The sequence below is a fragment of the Canis lupus genome, chromosome 8 (genome assembly GCF_048164855.1).
Source record: "Canis lupus baileyi chromosome 8, mCanLup2.hap1, whole genome shotgun sequence".
In the NCBI taxonomy this organism is placed as follows: domain Eukaryota; kingdom Metazoa; phylum Chordata; class Mammalia; order Carnivora; family Canidae; genus Canis; species Canis lupus.
The window spans coordinates 62796887-62820835 of record NC_132845.1 but is presented as its reverse complement, the minus strand read 5'-3'; the positions used below and the strand labels follow the sequence as shown (position 1 = coordinate 62820835).

General features: G+C 48.8%; 1 protein-coding gene across 17 annotated transcripts in view; it reads left to right on the top strand.

Annotated features, from left to right (window-relative positions):
• Positions 1-23949, top strand: part of SNX8 (sorting nexin 8) — a 41998-nt gene that overhangs the window by 13170 nt on the left and 4879 nt on the right. For 5 of the 17 annotated variants that reach the window (XM_072836748.1, XM_072836743.1, XM_072836737.1 and 2 more), the window contains 10 exons: positions 12457-12647; positions 13519-13662; positions 14034-14171; positions 14699-14816; positions 15059-15180; positions 16874-16954; positions 17895-18055; positions 18599-18731; positions 21887-21955; positions 23580-23729. In XM_072836748.1, the coding sequence (XP_072692849.1) occupies positions 12457-12647; positions 13519-13662; positions 14034-14171; positions 14699-14816; positions 15059-15180; positions 16874-16954; positions 17895-18055; positions 18599-18731; positions 21887-21955; positions 23580-23729 (1307 nt within the window). The remainder of the gene's footprint in view (positions 1-12456; positions 12648-13518; positions 13663-14033; positions 14172-14698; positions 14817-15058; positions 15181-16873; positions 16955-17894; positions 18056-18598; positions 18732-21886; positions 21956-23579; positions 23730-23949) is intronic. The other 12 variants (XM_072836752.1, XM_072836746.1, XM_072836754.1 and 9 more) reach the window with 9 other exon arrangements.

The window sequence follows — 23949 nt, the reverse complement described above, 5'->3', positions numbered from 1 at the left end:
TTCAGGAAAATGTTTTGTGAATGAGGCTATTCTTCACACTATTTTCAATAGCAGGAAACAGTTAACGGGAGAAAGGCTATCTGATTTTTAGTTGCATACCTGAGATATTGTGCAATCTGTACAGGTAATAGTTCTTAGGAAGATGGAGCAATGGTTGTTATGTAAAAAATCAAGATGAAGTGGTGATTTACTGGCAACCATGATAGAAAAGCTTACACCCTACCAGAATGTGGAGGGAGAAATAGGTAAAATACTGAGTGGTCCGTGTGTGAGGCCACTGGGACCTCTTGCTGATGGGAGTGCGATGTGGCTCAGTCACTCTAGAAAACTGGAAGTAGGGATCCCTGGGTGGCGCAGCGGTTTGGCGCCTGCCTTTGGCCCAGGGCGCGATCCTGGAGACCTGGGATCGAATCCCATGTCAGGCTCCCGGTGCATGGAGCCTGCTTCTCCCTCTGCCTGTGTCTCTGCCTCTCTCTCTTTCTCTCTGTTTGACTATCATAAAAAAAAAAAAAAAGAAAAAAAAAAAAGAAAAAGAAAACTGGAAGTATTTGCTAAGCCGGACACGTGAAATCCAGGGGCCCAGGAACTTCACTGTAAGGAATGAACTCAGCAAAAAATGAGTGTACGTGCACACCACATGATGTGTGCTAAGTGTTCCTGGCAGCATGGTGTGTAATAGGAAAACCTGGGAACTATCCAGGTGTCCAGAATGAGGTGAACGGTGGCCTGATCATACAGTGGGGCATGTAGTGGTGACAGCTGCATGTGGTGACACGGATGGGCCTCACACATCATGCTGAGTAGAAGTAGAGTCAGGGGAACTTATGGCTTGATTCCACTATGTAACAGGTGAAGATCACGTGTGGGGCTCGAAGGTGGCAGTCACCTTTGGCGGGGGGGCAGTGGCCAAAAGGGAGAAGGGGATGTGGGGAACCTGTGTGTCTCTCTGGATGCTGCCACACTGCTGTATCCGTTCATTGAGCCGAGCAGAGTCAGTGTGTGCAGTTTTATGTACCATGCTCTCTTCTAGTATGAGAAAGTAAAACTGAAAGGAAATAATTGTGTTTATTGTATATGTGAAATATATTTGCGTGCACTTTAGATGCTTACAGACACTTAGAAAACACAGAGGCCTACCTACCTGCAAATGCTCTGTTAGCTCCAGGGTAGCGGCCACTTTTGAATAGGAAAGGGGGAGAGGGTGCTGTGCATATGTAACATGTTTTTCTGTATTTGACTTTTTTTTTTTCAGAAAAAATATGGCACAATGTTATCTTCAGTGAAATCTCTGTGGTAGATAGATTCTGGTATTTTCTGTACATTTATGTACGTTTGAAATATTTCACAACGAAAACAAATGTAAATGTATTTAAAAAGTGTTTAAGAACAGGGACGCCTGGGTGGCTCAGCGGTTTAGCGCCGCCTTCAGCCCAGGGCCTGATCCTGGAGACCCGGGATTGAGTCCCATGTCGGGCTCCCTGCATGGAGCCTGCTTCTCCCTCTGCCTGTGTCTCTGCTCCCCTCTCTCTCTCTGTGTCTCTCATGAATAAGTAAATAAAATCTTTTAAAAAAAGGTAAGAACAAAGGTTGAATGAAAGGAAAACTGTGTTCATGATGATTGTGTTACATGAATGGGAAAGAGCTTAGGAAGTTTTTCCTTTTACAGAGAATTTGAAGGAGAAACGTAGTCATGTACACCATTGAAACACGCTTCATGTTTGAAAAAAATCACCTGTGTGTCTGTTGTAGTCCTGTACATGTGGGGAGTATGTGCAGGGCGAATAGGATATGTATGCATTGTAGGGTGGAGTGGTTTTCTTTTTCTTTACCTTTTTTTTTTTTGTTTTTTAGAGAGAGGGAGAGGCAGAGGGGAGAGAGAGAGAATCCCAAGCAGGCTCCAGCGCAACAAGGAGCCAGCTATAAGGCTCGGATCTCACCACCCTGAGATCATGACCAGAACCAAAATAAAGAGATGCTCAACTGACTCAGCCAGCCAGGGGCCCTGGGTGGTTTTCTTTACTTAAAGAATGTAATGGTAGATAAAATAAGTCACGGGCCACTCAGTAAGAGAAAGCCGCATCCAAGGGGTAACAAAGCTGAGGCTGTCAAAGTTTCTGTGTATTTTTTTTAAAAGATTTTATTTATTCATGAGAGACAAAGAGAGAGGGAGGAGAGAGAGAGGCAGAGGGAGAAGCAGACTCCATGCAGGGAGCCCAGTGCAGGACTCGATCCTGGGACTGTGGAATCATGACCTGAGCAGAAAGCCAACCTCTGAGCCACCCAGGCGTCCCAGTTTCTGTGTATCTGAACTCCCAAGTGAGTGGTCCGCCACCCACCCTGGGGTTGTTCACAGTGCTTCCTGGCTGCCCGCCTGCTGAATTCTCAGTTCTAAGGCCATGGTCACTGTAAGGACCAGGACTTTGTCACTTCTGTTTCCTGAGAACAGCTGAATTTCAGAATAACCGAGGAGCCTAGAACAGTTCTTGATCATGGGTAGAAACCTCTTTCATGAGCCTGACCAGGAATGTTCCTATTGAAAATCGGGAACCCCTGCTTGTTTTATTTCCTGTTATTTAGGTGGAAAAGTTGTCATCTGGAATGCCATTGGTCACTGCCCTCTCTGCCAAGTAAGTGAAGCGTGATGGCAGCATTTATGAACACCTACCTGGTTTTTGTCAGATTTGGGCCGTGGGTCCTTCCTCTGCTCATCCTGTAATAGTGGTTCTCGCTGTGACTCCTGGACCAGCAGCAGCTTCACCTGGGAGCTTGTTAGAGAAACTCAGATTCTTTAGATCCACCCTAGACTCTGGGATGGAGCCTAGTAATCTGTGTGGGTTTCCAACTGTGAAACATACATGGCATACGATTTTTTTTTATTGGAGTTCAATTTGTCAACATATAGCATAACACCCAGTGCTCATCCTGCCAAGTGCCCCCCTCAGTGCCCATCACCCAGTCACCCCAACCCACCGCCCACCTCCCTTTCCACTACCCCTTGTTCGTTTCCCAGAGTTAGGAGTCTCTCATGTTTTGCATGACATACGATTTTAACCATCTTCAGGTGTGTAGTTCTGTGGTGTTAACATTCACATCATTGTGCAAACGTCACTGTCTCCACATGCTGTCCCCATTAAAAACCGACCCCCAGCCCCTGGCACCACTGTCCACTCTCTGTGTCTGTGAATTTGACGAGTCCAGGGACCTCCTAGAAGTGGGATCACACAGTGTCCGTCCTCTTCTCTCTGGCTTCTTTCCTTGAGCACAACGTCTCCTCAGGGTTCATCCATGTTGGAGCAGGTGCCAGGATTCCTTCCTTTCAGGCTAGATCATGTTCTGTGGTGTGGATGGACCACATTATGTTCATCTGTCTGTGGACATGTTGGGTACTTCCACCTTTGGGCTTTGTGAATAATGCTGCCATGAACGTGGGTGAGCAAGTGTCTTAAGTCCCTGCTTCCAGTTCTTCTGGGGATAGACCTAGCAGTGGGATTGCTGGCTCATGTGGTGATTCTGTTTATATTGTAAGGAGCTACCCACGTGGCATTTTACATTGCCACCCGCCACACACAGGGGTTGTAGTCCCTCTACATCCTTGCCAGCCCTTATGTTACCCGACAGCATTTGGTTGAGCCCACCAGGCGATTGTGATTCATGCTCATTTGGGAGGCTTTAACCCCAAGACTGTGCTGTTTCTCGCTGGCCCTTGTCATCCCACACTCTGGCAAATGGACAGCTGAGGATGGCAGTGGAGGGGGATGACAGTGAACCTGGAATCCATCAGAAGACCTGTTCTGATCCACCGGCCTGCTGAACCTTGGACAGTGGGAACCCTCCTCCCTCGCTGCCTTTGGAGGACAAATGACCTATTGTGGTTTGAGAAACCCTTTATACCGGGAAGGGCTGTTCCAAGCAGTGAGAAGCCAGGGAAGGTCTGGGCGGAGCAGGCTGAAGAACACTTTCCGGTGCTCAGTGCAGCCCCTCCTCAGGGGTCAGGGAGCGTGCCATGGGGGCGGTGGCCAGGCAGGCTGGGTGTGGCCTCCGTAAGTGACTGGCCTGTGCCCACTGTGCAGCTTCCCAGCCCGTGACCTCTGCATCGGTCAGCGTTTGTGAAGGCTTGCTTAGGTAAAGCAGGGACATGTGTGACAGCATGGCTCACCAGGCACATCCTGTTGGTTTCCTAAGGCTTCGGGCTGTGGTGAGTGGGGCTGATAGCTGCTGTCAGAACACGGGGGCTAGATGTCTCCAGGTGCTTGCCCATAGCAGGACTGCATTCTGCAGGCTCTGATGGAAACAGGTTGGGAAGGATAGCCATCTTTGTGTGACGTTTTGTTGCTTTTCATCTGTGTCTAGCTGGCTTGGCGAGCCACCAAATTTCACACCTGAACAGATACTGAAGAGTGCTCACGGACAGTTAGCCTGTGTGGGCTGCAGGGAGGCAGAGGCATGCGCTGGGGGTGGCACGGGGCATTGGTGGCTGGCTTGAGAGATGCAGTTCCCTTCAGTGTGCCTGTTTCTCTGACACCCGCCAGGCTGTCTGTCTCATAGTCACCCTGGAGCAGGCACGTCTCTTGAGTGGTGCGGTGTCCAGAGGGGCAGGTCCTGAGCCTCTGCCCTGCCCCATGTGAGGCCTTGGTCTGCAGGCTGGCCTGGGGCTCATGGCCCCAAACACCTTGTTATGGGCAGTTGGTTCTACATTTTAGTCCATGGATGTACAAAGGCTTTTTGAGTTCAAATACTGTAATCTGGAGGGGAGGTGGGGAGATTACTGAATGATTTCTAGTAGCTATTTTCAGCACTGGCCTCACAAGGGCCATGTGAGCAAAGTGGAATTAGCATGAGGTTCTGTGCCTGTGGGTCTGAGAGCGGCTTCCTTCCCAGCATCTCTAGGGCAGTGGGTGGCATTTCAAGGCCAAGCTTTGAGCTGCAGGTTCTGGGTTGAGTCCAAACACTGTGATTGAGCGGTTTTGTGCCACAAGGGTTGGGGCAGGGAGGGAATACCACTAGAGAGGCCTCTGAGGGGTTGTTGCCCTTATCGAGGTGCAGATGATGAGGGCTGGTTCCTGGGGCATGCATCCTTACCCCTGTTTTACTGAGGATAAATGCTAAGCCTGGAGGTGGTCAGTTGCTGCTGGGCCACATGATGAGGATATGAGCCCAGATGTCTGCACACACCTGTGTCAGAGCCTATCCTTTGTAGCCCTTCAGTATGGGGGCTTAGCTGCCTCTCTGTGTTACCTGTTGGGGCTGAGTGGGTGTGCAGTGCATCTTCCATTTCATGAGTGCATTGGGGTCCTGTCCGTGAACTTGATATTTATTCCCACAGAAAACCAGAGTCTTCCTCTGTGTGTTCCCGTTCTTTCCATGGCTAGTGGGCCATTACATGACAGGGTAGCTGATCTGAAATGATCTGTCTTCCTTCTTAAACATTTTTTGAAAAACCATGGATGTCCTAGTTCAGGAAAGTGATACTTGGGATTGTAGTTTTCTTAAGATTGAAATTTCTACAGAGGGGCTATTCTGAGGGTGGTGGAGATCCATCAAGAGTGTGTGCTGTGTCTTTGATTTAAAATGTGCCTTTTGGGGACACCTGGGTGGCTCAGCAGTTTAGCGCCTGCCTTCGGCCCAGGGCATGATCCTGGAGACCTGGGATCAAGTCCCACGTCGGGCTCCCTGCATGGAGCCTGCTTCTCCCTCTGCCTGTGTGTCTGCCTCTCTCTCTTTCTGTGTCTCTTATGAGTAAATAAATAAAATCTTTAAAAAAATACAATGTGCCTTTTGGATTCTGACTTTAATTTTTTTTTTTTTTTGGTTCTGACTTTTAGATTCTCCTGTGGTCAGAGTTCAGATTCTTTGGCAGCATGTGACTGTTTGGTAATCATTACTGAGTTACATTCTGTCTTGGGATATTATCTTACTTTAACTGTCAGGAAAAGAACAAAACTAGTATGTGCTTAATAGAGAAAACTTCATCTTAATAGAGATTTCTTGGTGTTCCCTGAATTATCTTTCTTTCATTACTTTTATCTTTCATCTTTTCTTCCAACATTGCCTTGTTTTACATCCAATCGGTATTTTCTAGCGTACCATTTAAATTCCCTTGTTTTGGTCACTGTATGAGTTCTGTTATTTTCTCAGGGATTGCCCTGGGAGTTAAAATTCACATCTTACTGTGTACCAATCCATCTTGGTACCAATGGTAGCAGTTGAGTTTTAGTAGTGTGTAGGAACTTTGCTACTTCACAGCTCCCTTCCGTCCATATCCCTGTAAATTGTATGCCATCAAGACAGATTGGTGATTGCCTAATATGGTTGTCTTTTAAGTCAACCAAAAAAAAAGTTACAAGTAAGGAGTAAGTTTATCTTGCCCTTTATATCTACCAGTGTAGTTCTGGTGCTTGTTCTTTCTTCATGCCGCCTATTTGTTTCCCCTAAGGAAGGACTGCTAGTGCCACAGTGAATTCACTGTTTCTGTTTTTTGGGGGCTGTCTTAATTTTTCCTTTGTTTATTAGTAAGGATGTTTTTTCTGGATATAGAATATGGTTGACCGTTTTGTCTCCTGCCATTGTGAGTGCACCATCCCACTGCCTTGTGGCCTCTGTGGCTGGCTTCTGAGAGGTCAGCTGTTCATCTTACCCAGTTGCTGATCTGGTGCTTTCAAAAGTTTCTCTTTTCTCTGGATGGTTTGAACAGTGCAATTATGATCTGTCTAGATGTGAATCTTCCTCAGTTTATCTTAGTTGGAGTTCTTTGGGTTCTTAGGATTTTTTTTAAAATTTTATTTGAGAGAGAGTATGCACATGCACATGTGCCTAGGGAGCTGGGGGAGGGACAGAGGGGTAGGGAGAGGGAAAGAATCCTAAGCAGACTCCGAGCTGAATGTGGAGCCTGAGGTGGAGATAGATCTTATCCCTGAGTGGAAACCAAGAGTCAGAAATTTAACTGACTGAGCCACCCAGGTGCCTTTTTGGTTCTGGGATTTTAAAAATCAAATTTGGGAAAATTTTAGCAGGTTATTCAAGTATTTGTTCTGAGCCTTTCTCCTTTTGGACCTTTCATGCTGATGATGTTGGTATGCTTGATGGTGTCCCAAGGGTGGGGGGTGGGGGGGCTGTCCATCTTCTCATTCTCTCTTCTTTCTGTCCTCCAGACCAATCTCTGTTGACCTATCTTCAAGTTTGCTGATTCTTCTCTCTGCCCACTCAGATCTGCAGTTGAGCCCCTGTAATGAATTTTTCATTTCATTCATTGAGCTTCTCAACTCCAGAATTTTTATCCATTTTTCTTGTACAACTTCTGTTTACCAATATATTCTATTGCTGAAACACTGTTCTCTACTTTCCCTTGGCTCTTAGAGATGGTTCCTGGTAGTTCTTGAAACCTATTTCATTTTTTATTTTATTTTTACTTTTTATTTTTTTTAAATTTTTATTTATTTATGATAGGCACACAGTGAGAGAGAGAGAGGCAGAGACACAGGCAGAGGGAGAAGCAGGCTCCATGCACCGGGAGCCCGACGTGGGACTCGATCCCGGATCTCCAGGATCGCGCCCTGGGCCAAAGGCAGGCGCTAAACCGCTGCGCCACCCAGGGATCCCTTCATTTCATTTTTTAATTAAAAAAATCTTTTTAAAGATTTGATTTATTTGAGACTGAGAAAGCGTGAGTGGAGATGGAGGGACAGAGGGAGAGGGAGAGGCATGCTCCTCGCTGAGCAGGGAGCCCGACGTGGGGCTCTATCCCAGGACCCTGCGATCTTGACCTGATTTGAAGGCAAACGCTTAATTGCCTGAGCCACCCAGATGCCCTTGGAACCTATTTCAGATAGCTGATGTAAGGTCTTTGTCAAATGAGTTCAATGCCTGGCCTTCCTTGAGGACAGTTTCTGGTGGTGGTTTTTCCATGTTTGGCCAACTTTCTTGTTTCTTTGCATGTCTTATAAACTTTAGTTGTAAACTGGATATTTTAAATGATATAAACCAAAGTGGCAACTCTAGAAATCAGATTTTCCTCCCTCCCAAGGTGTTGCTGCTTATCATTGACTTTAACGATCTCTCTGAATTTTGTCAAGTTTCTTGTGTGTCCTGTGGCTGCTGTAATTTGTAATTTGTTAGACAAATTGGATGGCTTGAAACAGCAGGAATGTCTCACAGCCCTGGAGGTCAGAAGTCTGAAATCCAGATGTGGGCAGAGCCACACTCCCTCCAAACCCTGTAGGGGAGGGTCCTTCCTGCCCTTTCCAGCATCTGGCTGTGACAGGTCACCCTCCGGGTTCCTTGACTTGCAGATGTGTGGCTTCCATCTCTGACTCCACTGACATGTGCCCACCCTGTGTGCCATATGTCTCTGGGTCTTGGTGTGGTCCTCCTGCTCCTTAGGAGGACTCCAGTTGTACTGGATCAAGGGCCTACCCAGGATGGCCTTTTTTTTGTTTTGTTTTGTTTTTTTTTTTTTTTAGGATGGCCTTGTTTTAACAGTTTTTGCATCAATAAAAGTACGCTGGCTTGTCATACACCTTCAATTTCCTGTTCTGAAAAAGTGGGTTCTGACCATTTTTGCTCCTGTCGAAGAAAGGGTTTTTGGAGGTTCTTATTCTTGCCATTTACTGGTGTCCCCCACCTTTTATATGTAAGGTGTTCATAGTTCTCATTTGTGTACTATAAGCTTCAGTCACATCAGGTGTACAACACAGTAATGCTGGTGTGTTCACAGGGTGGTGCACCCCTTGCTATGATCACCCTCCTGAGAAACCCTTTCTCTTCCAATCCTCACCCCAGTTCTCTTGTCGTTGGCTCCTCCTGCTTCAGCCCTCATCAGGGACCAGTCTGCTTTGTTTCTGTATATTTGCCTCTTCTGGGGATTTCTTGTGCACAGACTCATCCCTAACGTGGTCCTTGTGTCTGGCTTCTTTGACTTACCATCTTGTAGCATGAATCTGTCCTTCATTCCTTTTTATGGAAGAATAGTAGCCCATTTTTACAGATAAGCCATTAAAAAAAAGCTTTTATTGATTTATTCATGAGAGACAGAGAGGGGCAGAGACACAGGCAGAGGGAGAAGCAGGCTCCCTGCGGAAAGCTTGATGGGGGACTCGATCGCAGGACCCTGGGATCTGGGATCACACCCTGAGCTGAAGGCAGATGCTTAGCCACTGAGCCACCCAGGTGCCCCAAGATAAGCCACTTTTATTTACTCTTTGATAGTTGATGGATGCTTGGATTTTTCTGCTCTTTGGCTCCTATGAATAACGCTGCTGTGGACATTTGTCTATAGGACTCTGAACATACATGTTCATATCTCAGATATATTTCTAGGAGTGGAACTGTGGGGTCACATTGTGGCTCTGCCACTGACATTCTGAGGAAGTGCTGGGCTTTTCCACATCCTGGCTAATGTTCGTGTGTTTTTTTTTTTTTTTTTTTTTTTTTTTTTTTTTTTTTTTTTAATTAGAGCTATTGTAGTGGGTGGTATCTTGTTATGGCTGTGATTTGCATTTCCATGACGTTCAGTGATGTTGAGCATCTTTTTATGTGCTACTGGCCACTGATATATCTTTGGAGGAATGTCTATGCAAATCCTTTGCCCATTTTTAAATTGGGTTTTTTTGTCTGTCTCTGTTATTTTTAATGTGTTGTAGGAGTTCTTTATTCTAGGTACACGTCCCTTTTCAGATATATGTATTTGCAGATCTTTTCTTTGATAAAAAATGTTCTTTCCCCATTACTTTTTTGGCTTCATTATTTGCTGTTTTCCATATATTCTGTGCTCTAGTTACATAAGACTTTGTTTTCTCAGACATGCTACTTTTCACTCCTGAAAATGGAATAAATATCAGCAAATAGTCATTTGGCAAGCTTTCTTTAAGGCCCTTCTACATGCCAGGCACCCCAGCAGCTGGGATGCATCCGAGAATAGAGCTGGGTGTGTCCCCACCCGCAGAGTTTGTGTTTGTGTGCTGTGTCTGGCCCCCTCTCTCATTATCAGGGTGCTGTTAAGATACGTAACGGTGGGATTCCCATTTGCCATGGAGTTTGGATCCTCTTGGATTGTGCCTAGCTGTGGGGACAGTCTGTAGCTGCGTGCTGAATGCCTATTAATGAGTGCAGTGACCCCGCGTTGTTCATTACTGTACTTGAGTGGGTACTTAAGAAACACTTGTTGGCTCATTGACTGAGAGTCCATGTGCTCCCTGAAGAGACTGAGTAAACACAGTTTAGGCCATCAAAATATTTTTAAATGGGAAGGGACTGAGTTCTTAGGATGGGAGAACCTTCTGGAGCTGTTGTCTCCACATTTTGGCCATTAAGATATTAGGGGCTCTTTAATACTCACCCCTCATGTACCCATGGGTATACACACTCATATGTGTACACACCCATGACCTATATACTCATACACAGTACTCACATGTTTACATACACAGACACACTTGCACATACACTTAAACACACTCCTATATACACATATACACACATACTCATGTACATGCATATGTACACACCCATGTACATATACACTCATACACACATTTGCATACTCACACACTTCCAATATACTTACACATGTACACCTCTTATATACACGCTTGTGTACACACCTACCTACATATATGCTCACACACACACTTGTATATAGACACTTGCACATACCGTGATATATATATATACACACACACACCCTATATAACCACATACACATATATACACAGACACACATGTGCATACATTTACACACGTGTGCACACCCCTTATGTACACATTTACATACTCTTGTATATATACACTTGCACACATATACATATACATATACACATGTACATCATAGTCATGTACACACTCATGCACATGTATTCACATACATCTATACACATACACATTTTGAAGGTTACATGCATGCACTATACTACTACATTATGTATATTATAAAGATATCACAGGAATATAAGTTTTGAAAGGAGAGATGAAAATACAGCTAGAATTGCTTCTCTTTTTTTCCTGTGCCTACCTGGATTGCATTGACCCTGGGATACGTGCCCTTTTACTTGGGAGCTTACAGCTTTAGAGCACATAATACTTAGTTTTTGTGTGGAGTTTTTATGAGGCCCTTGGAGTTCCCAAGTAAGTATTAAAGCCTTAGTTTATTTTGTTTCTTAAGCTTTAAGGTCAATTAAAGGCAACTGCATTTAAAATTCTGAAATGCTGAGTAATTTCACAGATGAAAACAATCTAGTTATGAATTCTGTTCAGAATGTAAACCAGAATCTTAACTCTGAAGTGTTGTTTTAAGAGGTAAATCATGAAAAATGACATAGAAATTTTGGAAAAAAGAGAAGTCTACATTTTGTTGTGGTTATTTATAGCAGTGTTGATTAGTGTGAGACCCCCCACCCCTCTGTGGATACCTTAACTTTACTGTGTGTGTGTTTTTTTTAAAGATTTTATTTATTTATTCATGAGAGAGACACAGAGAGAGAGAGAGAGAGAGAGAGGCAGAGACACAGGCAGAGGGAGAAGCAGGCTCCACGCAAGGAGCCTGATGTGGGACTTGATCCCAGGTCCCCAGGATCACACCTGGGCTGCAGGCAGCGCTAAACCACTGTGCCATCGGGGCTGCCCCTTTACTGTGTTTTCTAACCAAAAAGAACCTATTTCTTTAGAACTCTCTGTAGTAAGAACCAAACTGACTTTTTAACGTGGCTTCCGTGTTTGTTAGCCTATGATCTCTCTGCTCTGTCTCCTGCTGCTCTGAGTGAGGCATGGGTAACTCCTTGTCTCAGGGGAAGCTGAGGTTTGAGGGTGTCATTCTCTGACTTGTGTGGTTGGGAATCCTAGCTCTAAGCAATTTATCTATCTATCTATCTATCTATCTATTTATTTATGACACACACAGAGAGAGGCAGAGACCTAGGTGGAAGGAGAAGCAGGCTCCCTGCAAGGAGCCGGATGTGGGACTCAATCCCAGGACCCTGGGATCATGCCCTGAGCCGAAGGCAGATGCTCAATTGCTGAGCCACCCAGACATCCCAGCAAGTGGGTTTTTTACCTACATGGAACTGGAATGATTGTTTTGGCACACGAAGTCATGTGTGTTCACTGTAGAAACAGTGGGCAGAGAAATTATATGACTCTTTAGTTTTAACCTCCTTTTTGACTCTAGAGGAAAGGAGGGTCTTTTACATGAAACTTGTAAATCACTTTTTTCTGCCCCAAATTGACTGGTTTTGGATCTGTGGGTGTCTTTGCTGATTCACAGGTGGGTGGACACCTCACAGCATGGTGATTAGTTAGCAGAAAGTGCCCCTGAGCACCAGCTCCGCCGCATGAATGGATTGGGGTGGGGGGGTGACGTGGCCACAGTCTGACTGCTGAGTGAGCACCCCGTGGAGGGAGGGCTGGCTGGCGGCAGTCTCCACTTTCTGAGTAGCTGTTTTTATTGGCCATTCGCCTTCTCTTCTTTAGGCTTGCCAACGCCCCAGATCAGCGAGCGGAGGGACCCATACCCCAATCGAATGCAGATGCCTCAGGGGAACCCGCTGCTGTTGTCATATACCCTGCAGGAGCTGCTGGCCAGGGACACCGTGCAGGTGGAGCTCATTCCTGAGAAGAAGGGCCTCTTCCTGAAGCATGTGGAATATGAGGTTTCCAGCCAGGTAAGAAGCAAATGGTGTGTGCGTGTTGGAGAGAGGAGGCAGGGTGGGGGTGGGACAGGGACATGTTGGGGCGGCGGGAGTGGTGTGTGTCAGCAAAGGGCCACAGAGAGAGTCTGTGGGCTGGCCCTAAAGGTAAGACCCAAAACTAGACGCTGAGAGCCAAGCCGCCCAACAGATGTTTCCACAGCCTGCGTGTCCCCATGTCTTGCTCTGGCTCAGCCACACTCCCAGCTAGCTCAGCCTGCCCTCCCTATCCCTGTGTCTGGGATGCTGCTCAGAAGAGCTTGTTCGGTCTGTGGGGCACATACCACGGCAAAGGCCAGGCTGGCAGTAGTTTTGCAGTTGTGGGAAATCCCTGAGGGTACAGTATGGGCTTTGGGTCAAGTTTAGAGGGCAGGATTGGTGTGTGTCCATTTCATCTCTGCTAAGGTTGCTGCCTGCATTGTTAGGGGCCCCCACACCCGAGCTAAGGAGGTGCTGGGCACCAGGCTGTGTGTCTGTGTGGAGACGGGGTGGCATTAGCAGTGGTTATCTTCTGTCCCTTCCTCCATTTTCTTTCTCTCTCTTGGTTCTGTTAGAATAGATGCTGGGGGGAATTTTTATTCAGAAACTGATAATTAAGTCATTGGTGAGCTGATGGCATCCTTGGGCTAGTGGAATCCTGTGTTAGTGGGGGATGCAAGGACAGGTGGTGTGGGGCCCTGCTGCAGTGAAAGTGTGCTTCTGTGGTGGCTTTGGTGGGAAGACTCTGTCACCCCGGGGAGGAAGCACGTTTTCCAAACCAAGTGGCTGTGTGGTTGTGCTGTGGGAATCAGGAATCACAGAATTTTTGTTTCATGGTGTTTTTTGTCCCATAATGGACATTTTTCAGGGAGGCCGCTCTGCCCAAGGTGTGAAGGGCTCTGCCTGCTGGTGCTTAAGCCTGGGCCGCAGCCTGGGCCACTCGTTCTGTCCTGGACCCCGCTCACCAGAGGTTCCACAGCATAGGGACATGCCTGGCTTCATGGTTTTCTTTGTATAACATATTTATTTTATAGATGTAATATTTTGGGGGAAGTTTTAGGTTCACAGCAGGATTGAGGGAGAGAGCCAAGATTTCCCATAAACCCGTGCTCCTCCCAATGGGCTGCCCGTGACCACTGTCCCATTTGTCACAGTTGATGACCCCAAGCAGACACATCGTCATCACTCAGAGTCCATGGTTCGTGCGAGGGTCTCTCTGGGTGGGCACATGTTCTGTGGGCCTGGACAAATGTGTGATGACCAGCATCCACCGCTACAGTGTCACACAGAGTGTTCCCTGCCCTGAAAGTCTCCTGTGTCCCCACCAGTTCATTCCTCTGCCCCGAGCCCCTGGCAGCCACCCCTCTTCTCCTGTGTCCACAGCTCTGCCTTTCCCAGGGCACCCGGTTCTTGGGATCAGACTGGCTTCTTTCACCAAGCAGTGTTCTTTACAAGCAGTACAGCATATTTAATTTCGTTGCTCGTGCACATGTATCGTGTGAACTCATACAGGAGAGCCAGGTTAGGTTCCTCCGTGTGGGGAATGGCTCTCGTAGAGCCTGTGGGGCTGTTCATTATGGGGCATAGAGTGGGATTTGAGTCCGACGTCTGATTGTCTGGCATTCCTGAGCAGTGTCTATTCTGTCTCGACGGTTACTTCTCTCCCAGGAGGCAGTCATGCTCATGGCGCTGGCACTATGTGACCATGTACGGGAAGGCGCCCCTGGGAACGAAGTGAAGAAGGCATCATTCCCATGCGCTACCTTGTAATGGGGGGACAGGTTCACCCATGTAGGTGTGGACTCCTGTGAGAGCCCCTGTAACGGGGGCGGGACAGGATGTAAGCGCTATGCAGTGTTGGGAAGTTGTGTGAGTGCTATCGGGAAGGACAGGGTCTTTCCTCAGTCGAGTGTAGGAGGGAGGATGAGGCCCTGAGCTACACTGCTCCCATGGGCTCTGTTTCTTGGTGGAGGGGAGAGTAGGGAAGGGAAATGGTGGCGTGGGGAGGTTTCTGGTGTCCGGTCTGAGCACAGAGCCTTCTTTTGCAGCGCTTCCAATCCTCCGTGTATAGACGGTACAACGACTTTGTGGTTTTCCATGAGATGCTGCTGCACAGGTTCCCATACCGCATGGTGCCAGCCCTTCCGCCCAAGAGAGTCCTGGGAGGTAACATGGGGTGCCCGGGAGGGCTGGGCTGGTCAGTGCTGAGAGGTAGCACCGGGTGCTCTGGAGGCTGGGCTTGGCTGTCCCCAGGGTGCCTGGGAGGGCTGGGCCAGTCAGTGCTGGGAGGTAACACGGGTGTGCTGGAGGCCGGGCTGGGCTTTTCCTGGCTTATTTCCACCCTGCAGCATGTTTGTGGGGGGCTGGGGTGCATAGCCTGTTTGCTGACCCTGTGCTCTCCTCTGCAGCCGACCGGGAGTTCATTGAGTCCCGGCGAAGGGCGTTGAGGCGCTTCATTAACCTGGTGGCCCGGCACCCCCCATTCTCTGAGGACGTGGCTCTCAGGCTGTTCCTGTCCTTTAGTGGCCCTGTGAGTACTTCCCTGTCATGGGAGGGTCCTGAGGGTCTCTTAAATGTGCCCGTTATCTTGCTCTCCTCACTTGGGTGGCCTGATGGAGTCTCCTGCACACATGACAGCACAAGTGAGACTGACTTTCTGCCCAGATGACAGGGCTGTGATGTCAGAAAGCATCCTTGGCTCTGGCTTGGCAGGATTTTGTGGGTCCAGGGGAGGCTTTCTGCACTGTTGCAGTGGACACCGAGGATTGTTCACTGAGGGCTCTACTTGGGAGGGTTACAGAAGTGCTGGAGGCCCCAGATCACCACACGAGTGTTTCCTAGAAAGCAAATAAGGCATCTTTGATTAAGTGCCATTGGAAGACTGAGCTGAGTCTTTTTACCAGAGCCACAGAATTGATCCAGATCCTGGGAGACCATTGCCACCTGGACGTTAGTTTCCGTCAAAACCAAGCCGTATCTGTCAGCTGTTGTGCAGTTAGCATCCGGAAGTGAGGCAGAACCCTTGTTCCCAGTTGGGTTGGAAGTCACTGCCTTGTCCCAAGGGCAGCCTTCTTGCCTAGGAAAAGGGGTGGGGGTGGGGGAGAGGCTCCAGTAAGTATGCTTTGGTGGTGGAATAAGATGTGTCATCTTCTACCTGAGGGAACCCCTCCTGAGCAGGGATCTGGGAGGAGCTCAGTCCCACCCTCCCTTCCAGTGCAGAAAGATTCAGGACACAGACATGGAGCTGCAAAGGCAGAGGCCAGGTGAGACAGATGGGCTTGTGACCTCCCTGAGAAGGCCACTGGCTTTCCCACTGCTAGCCCAGGGGTATTTGTCACCACTGTCCATTTTATCAGTGGAAGCTTGCTGTGACCGTCTGCTCATGAGCTGGGAGTGTGGGCCTTTGAACCCTGGATGGACAGGTTCCTTTAGAGCAGGAATCTTTATTGCTAGAGAGGAATGCGGTGGGACATGGGAACCACACAGGCTGGGCACAGAGCCAGGCAGTGTCCCTGTCTTGGAGGCGTGAGGCTCCTCTGACCCTTTGCCCTCACAGAGATAGAGTGTCCCTAGGACCTCCCTGACTCTGTTTCCTTTGGTAAAATGAGAGAATCAGGACAGATGATTCTCAAGGCATCTTGGAAATTCTAGAATTCCTTGACCCATAGAGAGCTGCAGGTTAGGTTAGGTGCTCTGCTTGTATTTCCCCTGGCTCTTTGTGGGTCCTGGTCTTGGATGTGGCTTTGCCAGGGAGGCCTGCTTTCCGAGGGCAGGGCAGGGCAGGGCAGGGCTGGGCCCTCCCAGAGCTCTGTGGGCCTGGGTCCCATGGGTCTGTCCGCAGGAAGGAAGAGACTTCCACTGTCGTCTCTGTGCCCCATGTAGTGGGACCTAGAAGGATCTGACAGGTTGGTTGTCTGAAGCATGGATGTCATCCCTGCTCTGTAGATGGAGTTACTGTTTTTCTGGAGAGAGCTCTGCTTTCCGGAGCTGTAGGTTTTGCAGTGCTGGTGGTGTTAAGTCAGGCTTTCCCGTCTGTGGAAAACCACCCTAAAGTTTAAGGTTGATGGGAAGAGACCGTGACGAGATACTCTGGGATGCTTATGTAAGCCCACATATAGGAACGTGTTTCTCTTGAACTGTATTCTGCCTCTTGCTGACTTCATTGGTCTCACAGACTTTTCTGTGGCTGCTAGAGGCTTGGTGTTTCTGTTTTCCTTTTGTAGGACGTGCAGAACAAGTTAAAGGAATCCACTCAGTGTGTTGGAGATGAATTCATGAACTGTAAGCTGGCTCCTCGGGCCAAGGTACTTCTCTGTCCTCCAGTCCAGCCAGTGACCACCTGACCAGCTCCTGCTCTTCTGCCCCCACTAAGGCCAGCTGCACGGTTTTCTCATTGACTCTCCTTTTGGCTGCTCTGAGGCAAAGCGAGTATCATGCCCATTTCCCAAATGGGGAGACAGGCCCACAGAGGCTGCCATCTGTCAAGGTCCCAGGGTGCTGAGCAGCCAGCCCGGACAGGACCGAATGCACTCTGGCCACAGACCCCACCAGCTACCCTGCCACATCCCGAGGCTTCTTGTGATTCAGGTGGACTCATGCTCCATCACTAGCCTCTTGGACTTCAGGGGGGATTGTTGCATTGGTTTGTGGTAAAATTTAGCTAATCTCCTCTTTTTCCAAAAAGAATTAGGGTAGCTACTGGGTAGCTTTTTCCTTTCTCTTCTTAGACTGCTTCTCCGTACAGAAATATGGACTCTTGTTTTATTTCCTAAGCTGCTTGTCTTCTAAGCCTTGTGTAGGAATGTTAGCTAATATTATATTAAATAGTTAATATTAACGGGTAGTTAATAGTAAAGCCAGTAACAAATGATTTTTAGGGAGAAAATGAGGCCTACCAGAGGCCTTGCTCTCATGTGGAGGGTCAGGACTTCACATGCATCCCTTGGAGCTTGATGGTTATTATCTGAGTGTGTTCTGGCAGGACCTCCAATTTGATCCACTTCCCGTGGATACTAGAATTGCACTCTCCTGGAGTCACTCAACTTCGTGTTTGTGGCATATGCCTGATGCTGGTTTGTGTTTCTTTTCCGGATAAGAAGGGAGGCCCAGTGAGGCCCCCTCATGGCCTGGTGTCTGGGCTCACAAGCTGCTCAGTTGGTGGGCTCCTTCCCTGTCCTGATGGGCATCTTCTCTGAAAGGCCTTTCAGGGCCAGTAATCCACGGCCTTTGTGTCCTTCCTGCCAGGACTTCCTCCCGGCTGACATCCAGACTCAGTTTGCCGTCAGCCGGGAGCTCATCCGGAACATCTACAACAGCTTCTACAAGCTTCGAGATCGGGCCGAGCGGATTGCATCGAGGGCCATTGACAATGCTGCTGACCTTCTCGTATTTGGGAAGGAGCTGAGGCAGGTGCCCCGCCCAGTTCTGTGGGGCTCAGTCGGTGGGGAGGGATCTTCAGGCTTCAAAGAAGGTGATCTACCATAGTGACACCCATTCTGACCAGTTTCACTGTTAGAAGGCAAAGGAGAGGGTTGGGGAAATGGGTGATGGAATTTAGAAGAAAACTCAGGGAATTCAGGCAGGGAAGTGTGGATCCCTAAACATTACAAACGTGTGCCGATAGGTCATACGGTGTATTCCCTACTGTCAGTAATTCTCGAAAAGGTATTGATTTGACCTGGAAAAGGACAGCACAGTCTGTTCATCCTGCTCCACCAGTCAGGACTCACCCTCATCCATAGTCTGCAGAACCCTGCCCCACAAGCCCACGTGTGCGCACATGCCCCCTGGGGAGCTGGTTGACCAAAACTCAGTTCAGGAGGCCTAGGGACGGGGCTGAGGTCCTGCCTTTCTAACAGATGCCCAGGATGATGTGTCCTGCTGGACGGCTAGCTCAGCTCCCAAGGCCTTGAGTGTCTTATCTCCTCTGTGTGTTTTTTTCCCCTTAGTGCTTTGGGGTCTGACACAACCCCACTCCCGTCCTGGGCCGCTCTGAACAGCAGCACGTGGGGGTCCCTTAAACAGGCACTGAAAGGCCTGTCTGTTGAATTTGCACTGCTTGCCGACAAGGCTGCCCAGCAGGTGAGTGAACTTGGCCTCCTCACTGCTTGTTCCAAAGAATATCCTGTGCTGCGAGGATGTCTTCTTACTCAGACTTTGGGGTTTTGAGTCTGGAGCGAGTGGACACCGGTCTCGATTGGAACTGCATGTCCTCTTCTGTTCCCAATGGTTCCCCTGAACCTTTTATGCTCTGAGGATGGTTGCCCAGGACAAAGATGGACTGGGTCTGGTCCTTTGAAGGTTGATGTTGCTGGGATTGGAAGCAGTAATTTGCCCTTGAAAATATAATCTCGGATTTCCCCGGATGATTCTGGGTAGATCAGGTAGTTCCCATTTTGCCATCCTATTCAGCAAGTATTTGGCTCCTCGATAACTTATCAGGGCAGTATAGACGCTCTAGCACCCCCAGAGCACCTATCTCTGTTCTGCCTAAATACCCATGTAGCCTATGAAGATGCCTCTGCCACACATGCAGGTGCTGTGTTGTTGTTGGCAATTGATTTGAAGGTACAGTGTTTACTGGCAGATGGAAAGGCTCACTTGGGTGCTTTTTATGCCATAAAATCGCTACATGACTTTGAGGATGAGCGTTTGCTGCCTGGTTCTTGAGGAAATGGTCTGTAGGCTGGTAGTAGATGGTTTCAAATAAATTAAAATGCTGTACTTGTGAAGGGCCTTGCTGTCTGATACTCAAAGCTCCTTAGTAGTAGGCTAGAGAACACTGTGATGGTGGCAGATCCTCTAGTCACGGAACTGGGGGATTTCTGGGCTGGAAATAGGGCCCTCAGAGGCCCAGGATGTTTCTAAGTGCCAAAAAGGATATTTGATCTTGTTGCTGGTATGAAAAGTCTTGGGTTTTCTTCCTCTGTGGTCCTGGTACTGGTGTGTTCCCGTTAGAAACTGAGCATAGGGTGTCAGCATTTCTCAGAAGTGGTGTTGGGCCCGGTTCCTCCCTAGGTCTGCCAGGTGCCCACATCTCCACTGTGCGGAGAACAGGCACTGTGGTATTAGAGGTGCGGCAGCCTAGAGCCTGCTCAGTGCTCAGCCTGTGTTGTGTGCTGGGACCATGCTCAGGTGACAGCGGTCCCTGGGCCCGTTTCCCTGTCTGTGAGAAGTACTGGATGAGATCATTCAGACGCTTTTCTTGTAACCCATTGGACTTTCATCCAGAACTCTTTTTTTTTTTTTTAAAGATTTTGTTTATTCATGAGAGACACACAGAGAGAGGGAGAGACATAGGCAGAGAAAGAAGCAGGCTCCATGCAGGGAGCCCGATGCGGCACTTGATCCTAGGACCCCAGGACCACGACCTGAGCCGAAGGCAGATGCTCAACCACTAAGCCACCTAGATGTCCCTGTCAGAGCTCATTTTAAAACATAAAAGTGAATCTGTCCTGGTTGCCAGGACCTAGGTCCTGAGCCCACAGAGGTAGCCTGAGAGCAGGGTTGGGGTACATGTGGGGGTGTACCATGAGTCCCTGTAGGTCACGCAGAACACAGGATGGAAACTCCTAACTCTGTCATCTCCAGTGTTGTCCGACTGAGATTTGGATGCTGTGTTTCTGCCTTTGAAGCTGGAGAGAGGGTTCAGGCTTCTGATGTGGTGCAAGTTCAGAGTTTGAAGCTCCCCCACAGAGCTCCAAGATTCTCTCCTATCTCACGGGTGCTGCTTTGAAATATGATGTCTGAGGAAGTGCCACTTCCTGACTGTTTCTCGTGGTTTTCACATCGAAGTGAAATTAATATAGTTTTAATGTGAAACTGGATCAAACAACCATCAGGACTTTCATCCAGCACAGCTGGGGTTTTATTCACTCTTGCGGCAAGAGTAAAGACATCCAAGGGTCGGTTTTCCTCTGTTTTCACATACCCTGGTTTTATTCTTCCCAGACCCATAGGGGCCCTGGGTTACTGTGTCTCAGTGGGACAATGGAGACTGAGTGGGCTGTTTTTTCCACACTGACAGGATGGTGGTTTGGGGGTCTTGGGTGGCATTGGATGAGAACTGGGACCTGGTAGATAGTGATGTGAGCAGGGATGGCCCCTCTTGCTACTAGACTGGGGAACCTTTGTCCTCCTGTGTCCCTCTGCCGAGTCAGGTGGGAGCAGGGCACCTGTGTATTTATTTATTTATTATTTTTTTTAAAGATTTTATTTATGACACACACATGCAGAGAGAGAGAGAGGTAGAGACAAGGCAGAGGGACGAGCCGGCTCCATGCAGGGAGCCTGATGTGGGACTCGATCCCGGGTCTCCAGGATCACGCCCTGGGCTGAAGGCGGCGCTAAACCGCTGAGCCACCCGTGCTGCCCCACCTGTGGACTTCTGATGTTTTTCTTTCCGAGTTTTAAAGACGTGAAACATGCTTGTTATTTTCCTATGACCTTATTGGTTAGAGTTTTGGCTGTGGGTGTGGGATTGTAGTGGCCTGGAACCTCTGAGCTTGGCACATGTAAGTCCTGGATACCCTGAGTTCGTGGCAGAGCCTGGGCAGGAGCCCCTGGCTCCCAGGGCAGTGCTTTGTAACCTGGTCAGACTCATCCTCCTCTTGTCTTCTCATCATCTGCCTTTGGCTGCACTGTCCACACTGAGTCCAATATGTGATTTCTGAGATGAGCTTTTCATGCTGTGCCACAGCTGGAGCCCTAGAGGTTATAAAAGGGGCTTATTTCCTTGAGTTCACACTGCACCTGGGAGAGGTGAAGTGCTTACCAAACATCTGAGAGAGGTAACTTGGTGAATGCCTAGGAGGTGTCCAGCAAACACCTGAGCAAGGTGCTCGGCAAGTGTTGGTGGCTGAGGGATATGAGCTGTGCTTGAGCCCTTTAGGACATGTGGCTGTGGGCACAGAGTTAGTATGGAGGGTTCCCAGGTAGCCAGCCTAGCCCCAGCTGTACCCTGGCTTTGGAACACTGGAAGGCCCAGTGCTGTTGAACGGTGAGCACACCTGGGCAGATGACCTTGGGATCTGAGGCCATAGCTTTTTGTCTAGCTGCTGAGTCCTGCTGATTTCCTGCCTTGTGTTGAGGCCTGTCGTATGGGAAGAGGGCTCTTCTGCAGAGCTGGCTGGTAGCTGTGGAGGGGGTGAGCTGGCTCAGGTCAGCAGATGGGTGGTCCTGGCTGGGTCTGTCGGTGCCGTGGTGCTTGGTGTTGGTCACCCACTCTTGTCTTCTAGGGCAAACAGGAGGAGAATGATGTGGTGGAGAAACTAAACCTCTTCTTGGATCTGCTCCAGTCCTATAAAGTGAGTCTGGTGCTCCTTGACCAAGGACAGAGCTTTTGGCATAATCTGTCAGGGGTGTGACTCCAGGAGCAGAAGAGCCGCGAAGCTAGGGCTGTGGGGGGAAGATGGGCCATAGGCTATCTTGCCAGTGTTATTTCCCCTTGGTGGGTGCTGCTGGTGCTTTGGGCTGCGGCCCTGGCAGGTGTGGTGACAGGCCTCTGGCTTCCCTTGGTCTGAGGATGAAGGGTGTGTGAGTGTATGAGTATGCCTATGTATATATTTGTATATCAGTGTGGGTGTACATGTGTGCCCATGTGTATGTATGTGTGTACATGTGGGCATATATGTGTGAGTGCATGTGTATATGCATGTGTTTATGCATATTTGGGGTGTATATGCGAGTATGGGTATGTGTATATGTATTAACGTATGTGTATGAGCATGCGTGTATGTGGATGTGTGCATGTGCATTTATGTATGTGTATATGCACATGTATGCATGTACGTGTACACGTGTGCTGTGTGCACGTGCATACATGTTTGTGTATGTGTATAATATGCAAATGTGCACACATCTGTGTGTATGTGTAGGGGTATGTGTGGTGTGTATATACATATATGTGACCCTGTGTACATGCACAAATATTCATGGAAGTGTGTACGTATGTGTATGGGTGTATATGCGTGTACACGTCCATGCACATACATGTACACACACGAGCATTCATGTGTGTATACATGTGCTCATGTACATGTGTGTATGTGTGCACGTGTGGCTGTGTGTACATATATGCATGCATGTGTATGAATGTACATGTGCACGTGTATATATGCGTGCACATATGTATATTTACGTTCACGCACGTGTGTGCTATGTGTGGCCGTGTGCATATAGGCATGTGTGTATGTGTGACAAATGTGAGAATATTCTAGCTCCCTAAAAATATGCGAGGTGCTGGCCTGGTGCTGAGGAAGTCTGTCTTCCATGGGCAGGGATTCTGGGAAGGTCACCTCCAGCTCTCTGTAAGGCTGGCTCCTGAGCCATGGCGGCATCGGTAATGGGTCAGAATGTCTGTGAAGCCAGAGAATTGTTCATGCTGAGCTCAAGGAGAGAGGGGCTAGTACTTTGAGAAATGTTCTAGAAGGGGTCTGTCTGTTAAGTTGGATGGTAGCTCGGTAGCCTTGAGATCCCAGCACTGATTCTGTGGCCAGTATTTCCCACAAGATTCCTGAGAGACTAGAGGGACAAAGGCTTCCTGAAACTGGGTAGTGGGAAAGTCAGAGGTCCACTGCTGTCCCAGCACACTGGCTTTCCACCTTCCCTTGTGCACGGGACCTGTTTTATGTAGGTTACTGGTTTGTGGTGCTGATGTGCACTGCGACCCCTCACAGTTCGACCCTGGGCCTGACACCTGAAATGCTCTGTTCCCAACAGTTCCTAGGTGCCGAGTGAGTTGAGTGTGCTTGTGAATGGTTTCTAGAGAGGAAGGGGCTCTGTGTGAACAGTGCTGACTTTGAAGCATGTGTGTTTCCCAGCCTCCTCCCACTGCTTCCATTTCCACACTGCCTCCTACAGGGTGGGGTGGGGGGTGCCTCTGGGTCCCTTCTGGCTGGTGGCCGAGCACAAGTGCACCTCTTTGCACAGGACCTTTGTGAGCGGCATGAGAAGGGTGTGCTACATAAGCACCAGCGTGCCCTACACAAGTACAGCCTGATGAAGAGGCAGATGATGAGCGCTGCTGTGCAGAGCCGGGAGCCTGACTCTGTGGAGCAGCTGGAGTCCCGCATTGTGGAGGTGGTTCTGGCGTCGGGGGAAGGGGGCATGGGTGGGCTGGGCTGCCTGTGAGCAGGCCTGATAGAGGCTCTGCCCTGATGGCCTAGCTGGACCCTGGAGCTGTACTTGGGGCCTGGCTCATGAGCTTCCAGAACGTTGCTGCCCTGTGCCTATGTAGCCAGCAGTGGGAGGGTGGGCAGACTGTCTGTGGTGCCCAGAGCAGTGCCTTCAGGATCCCTGG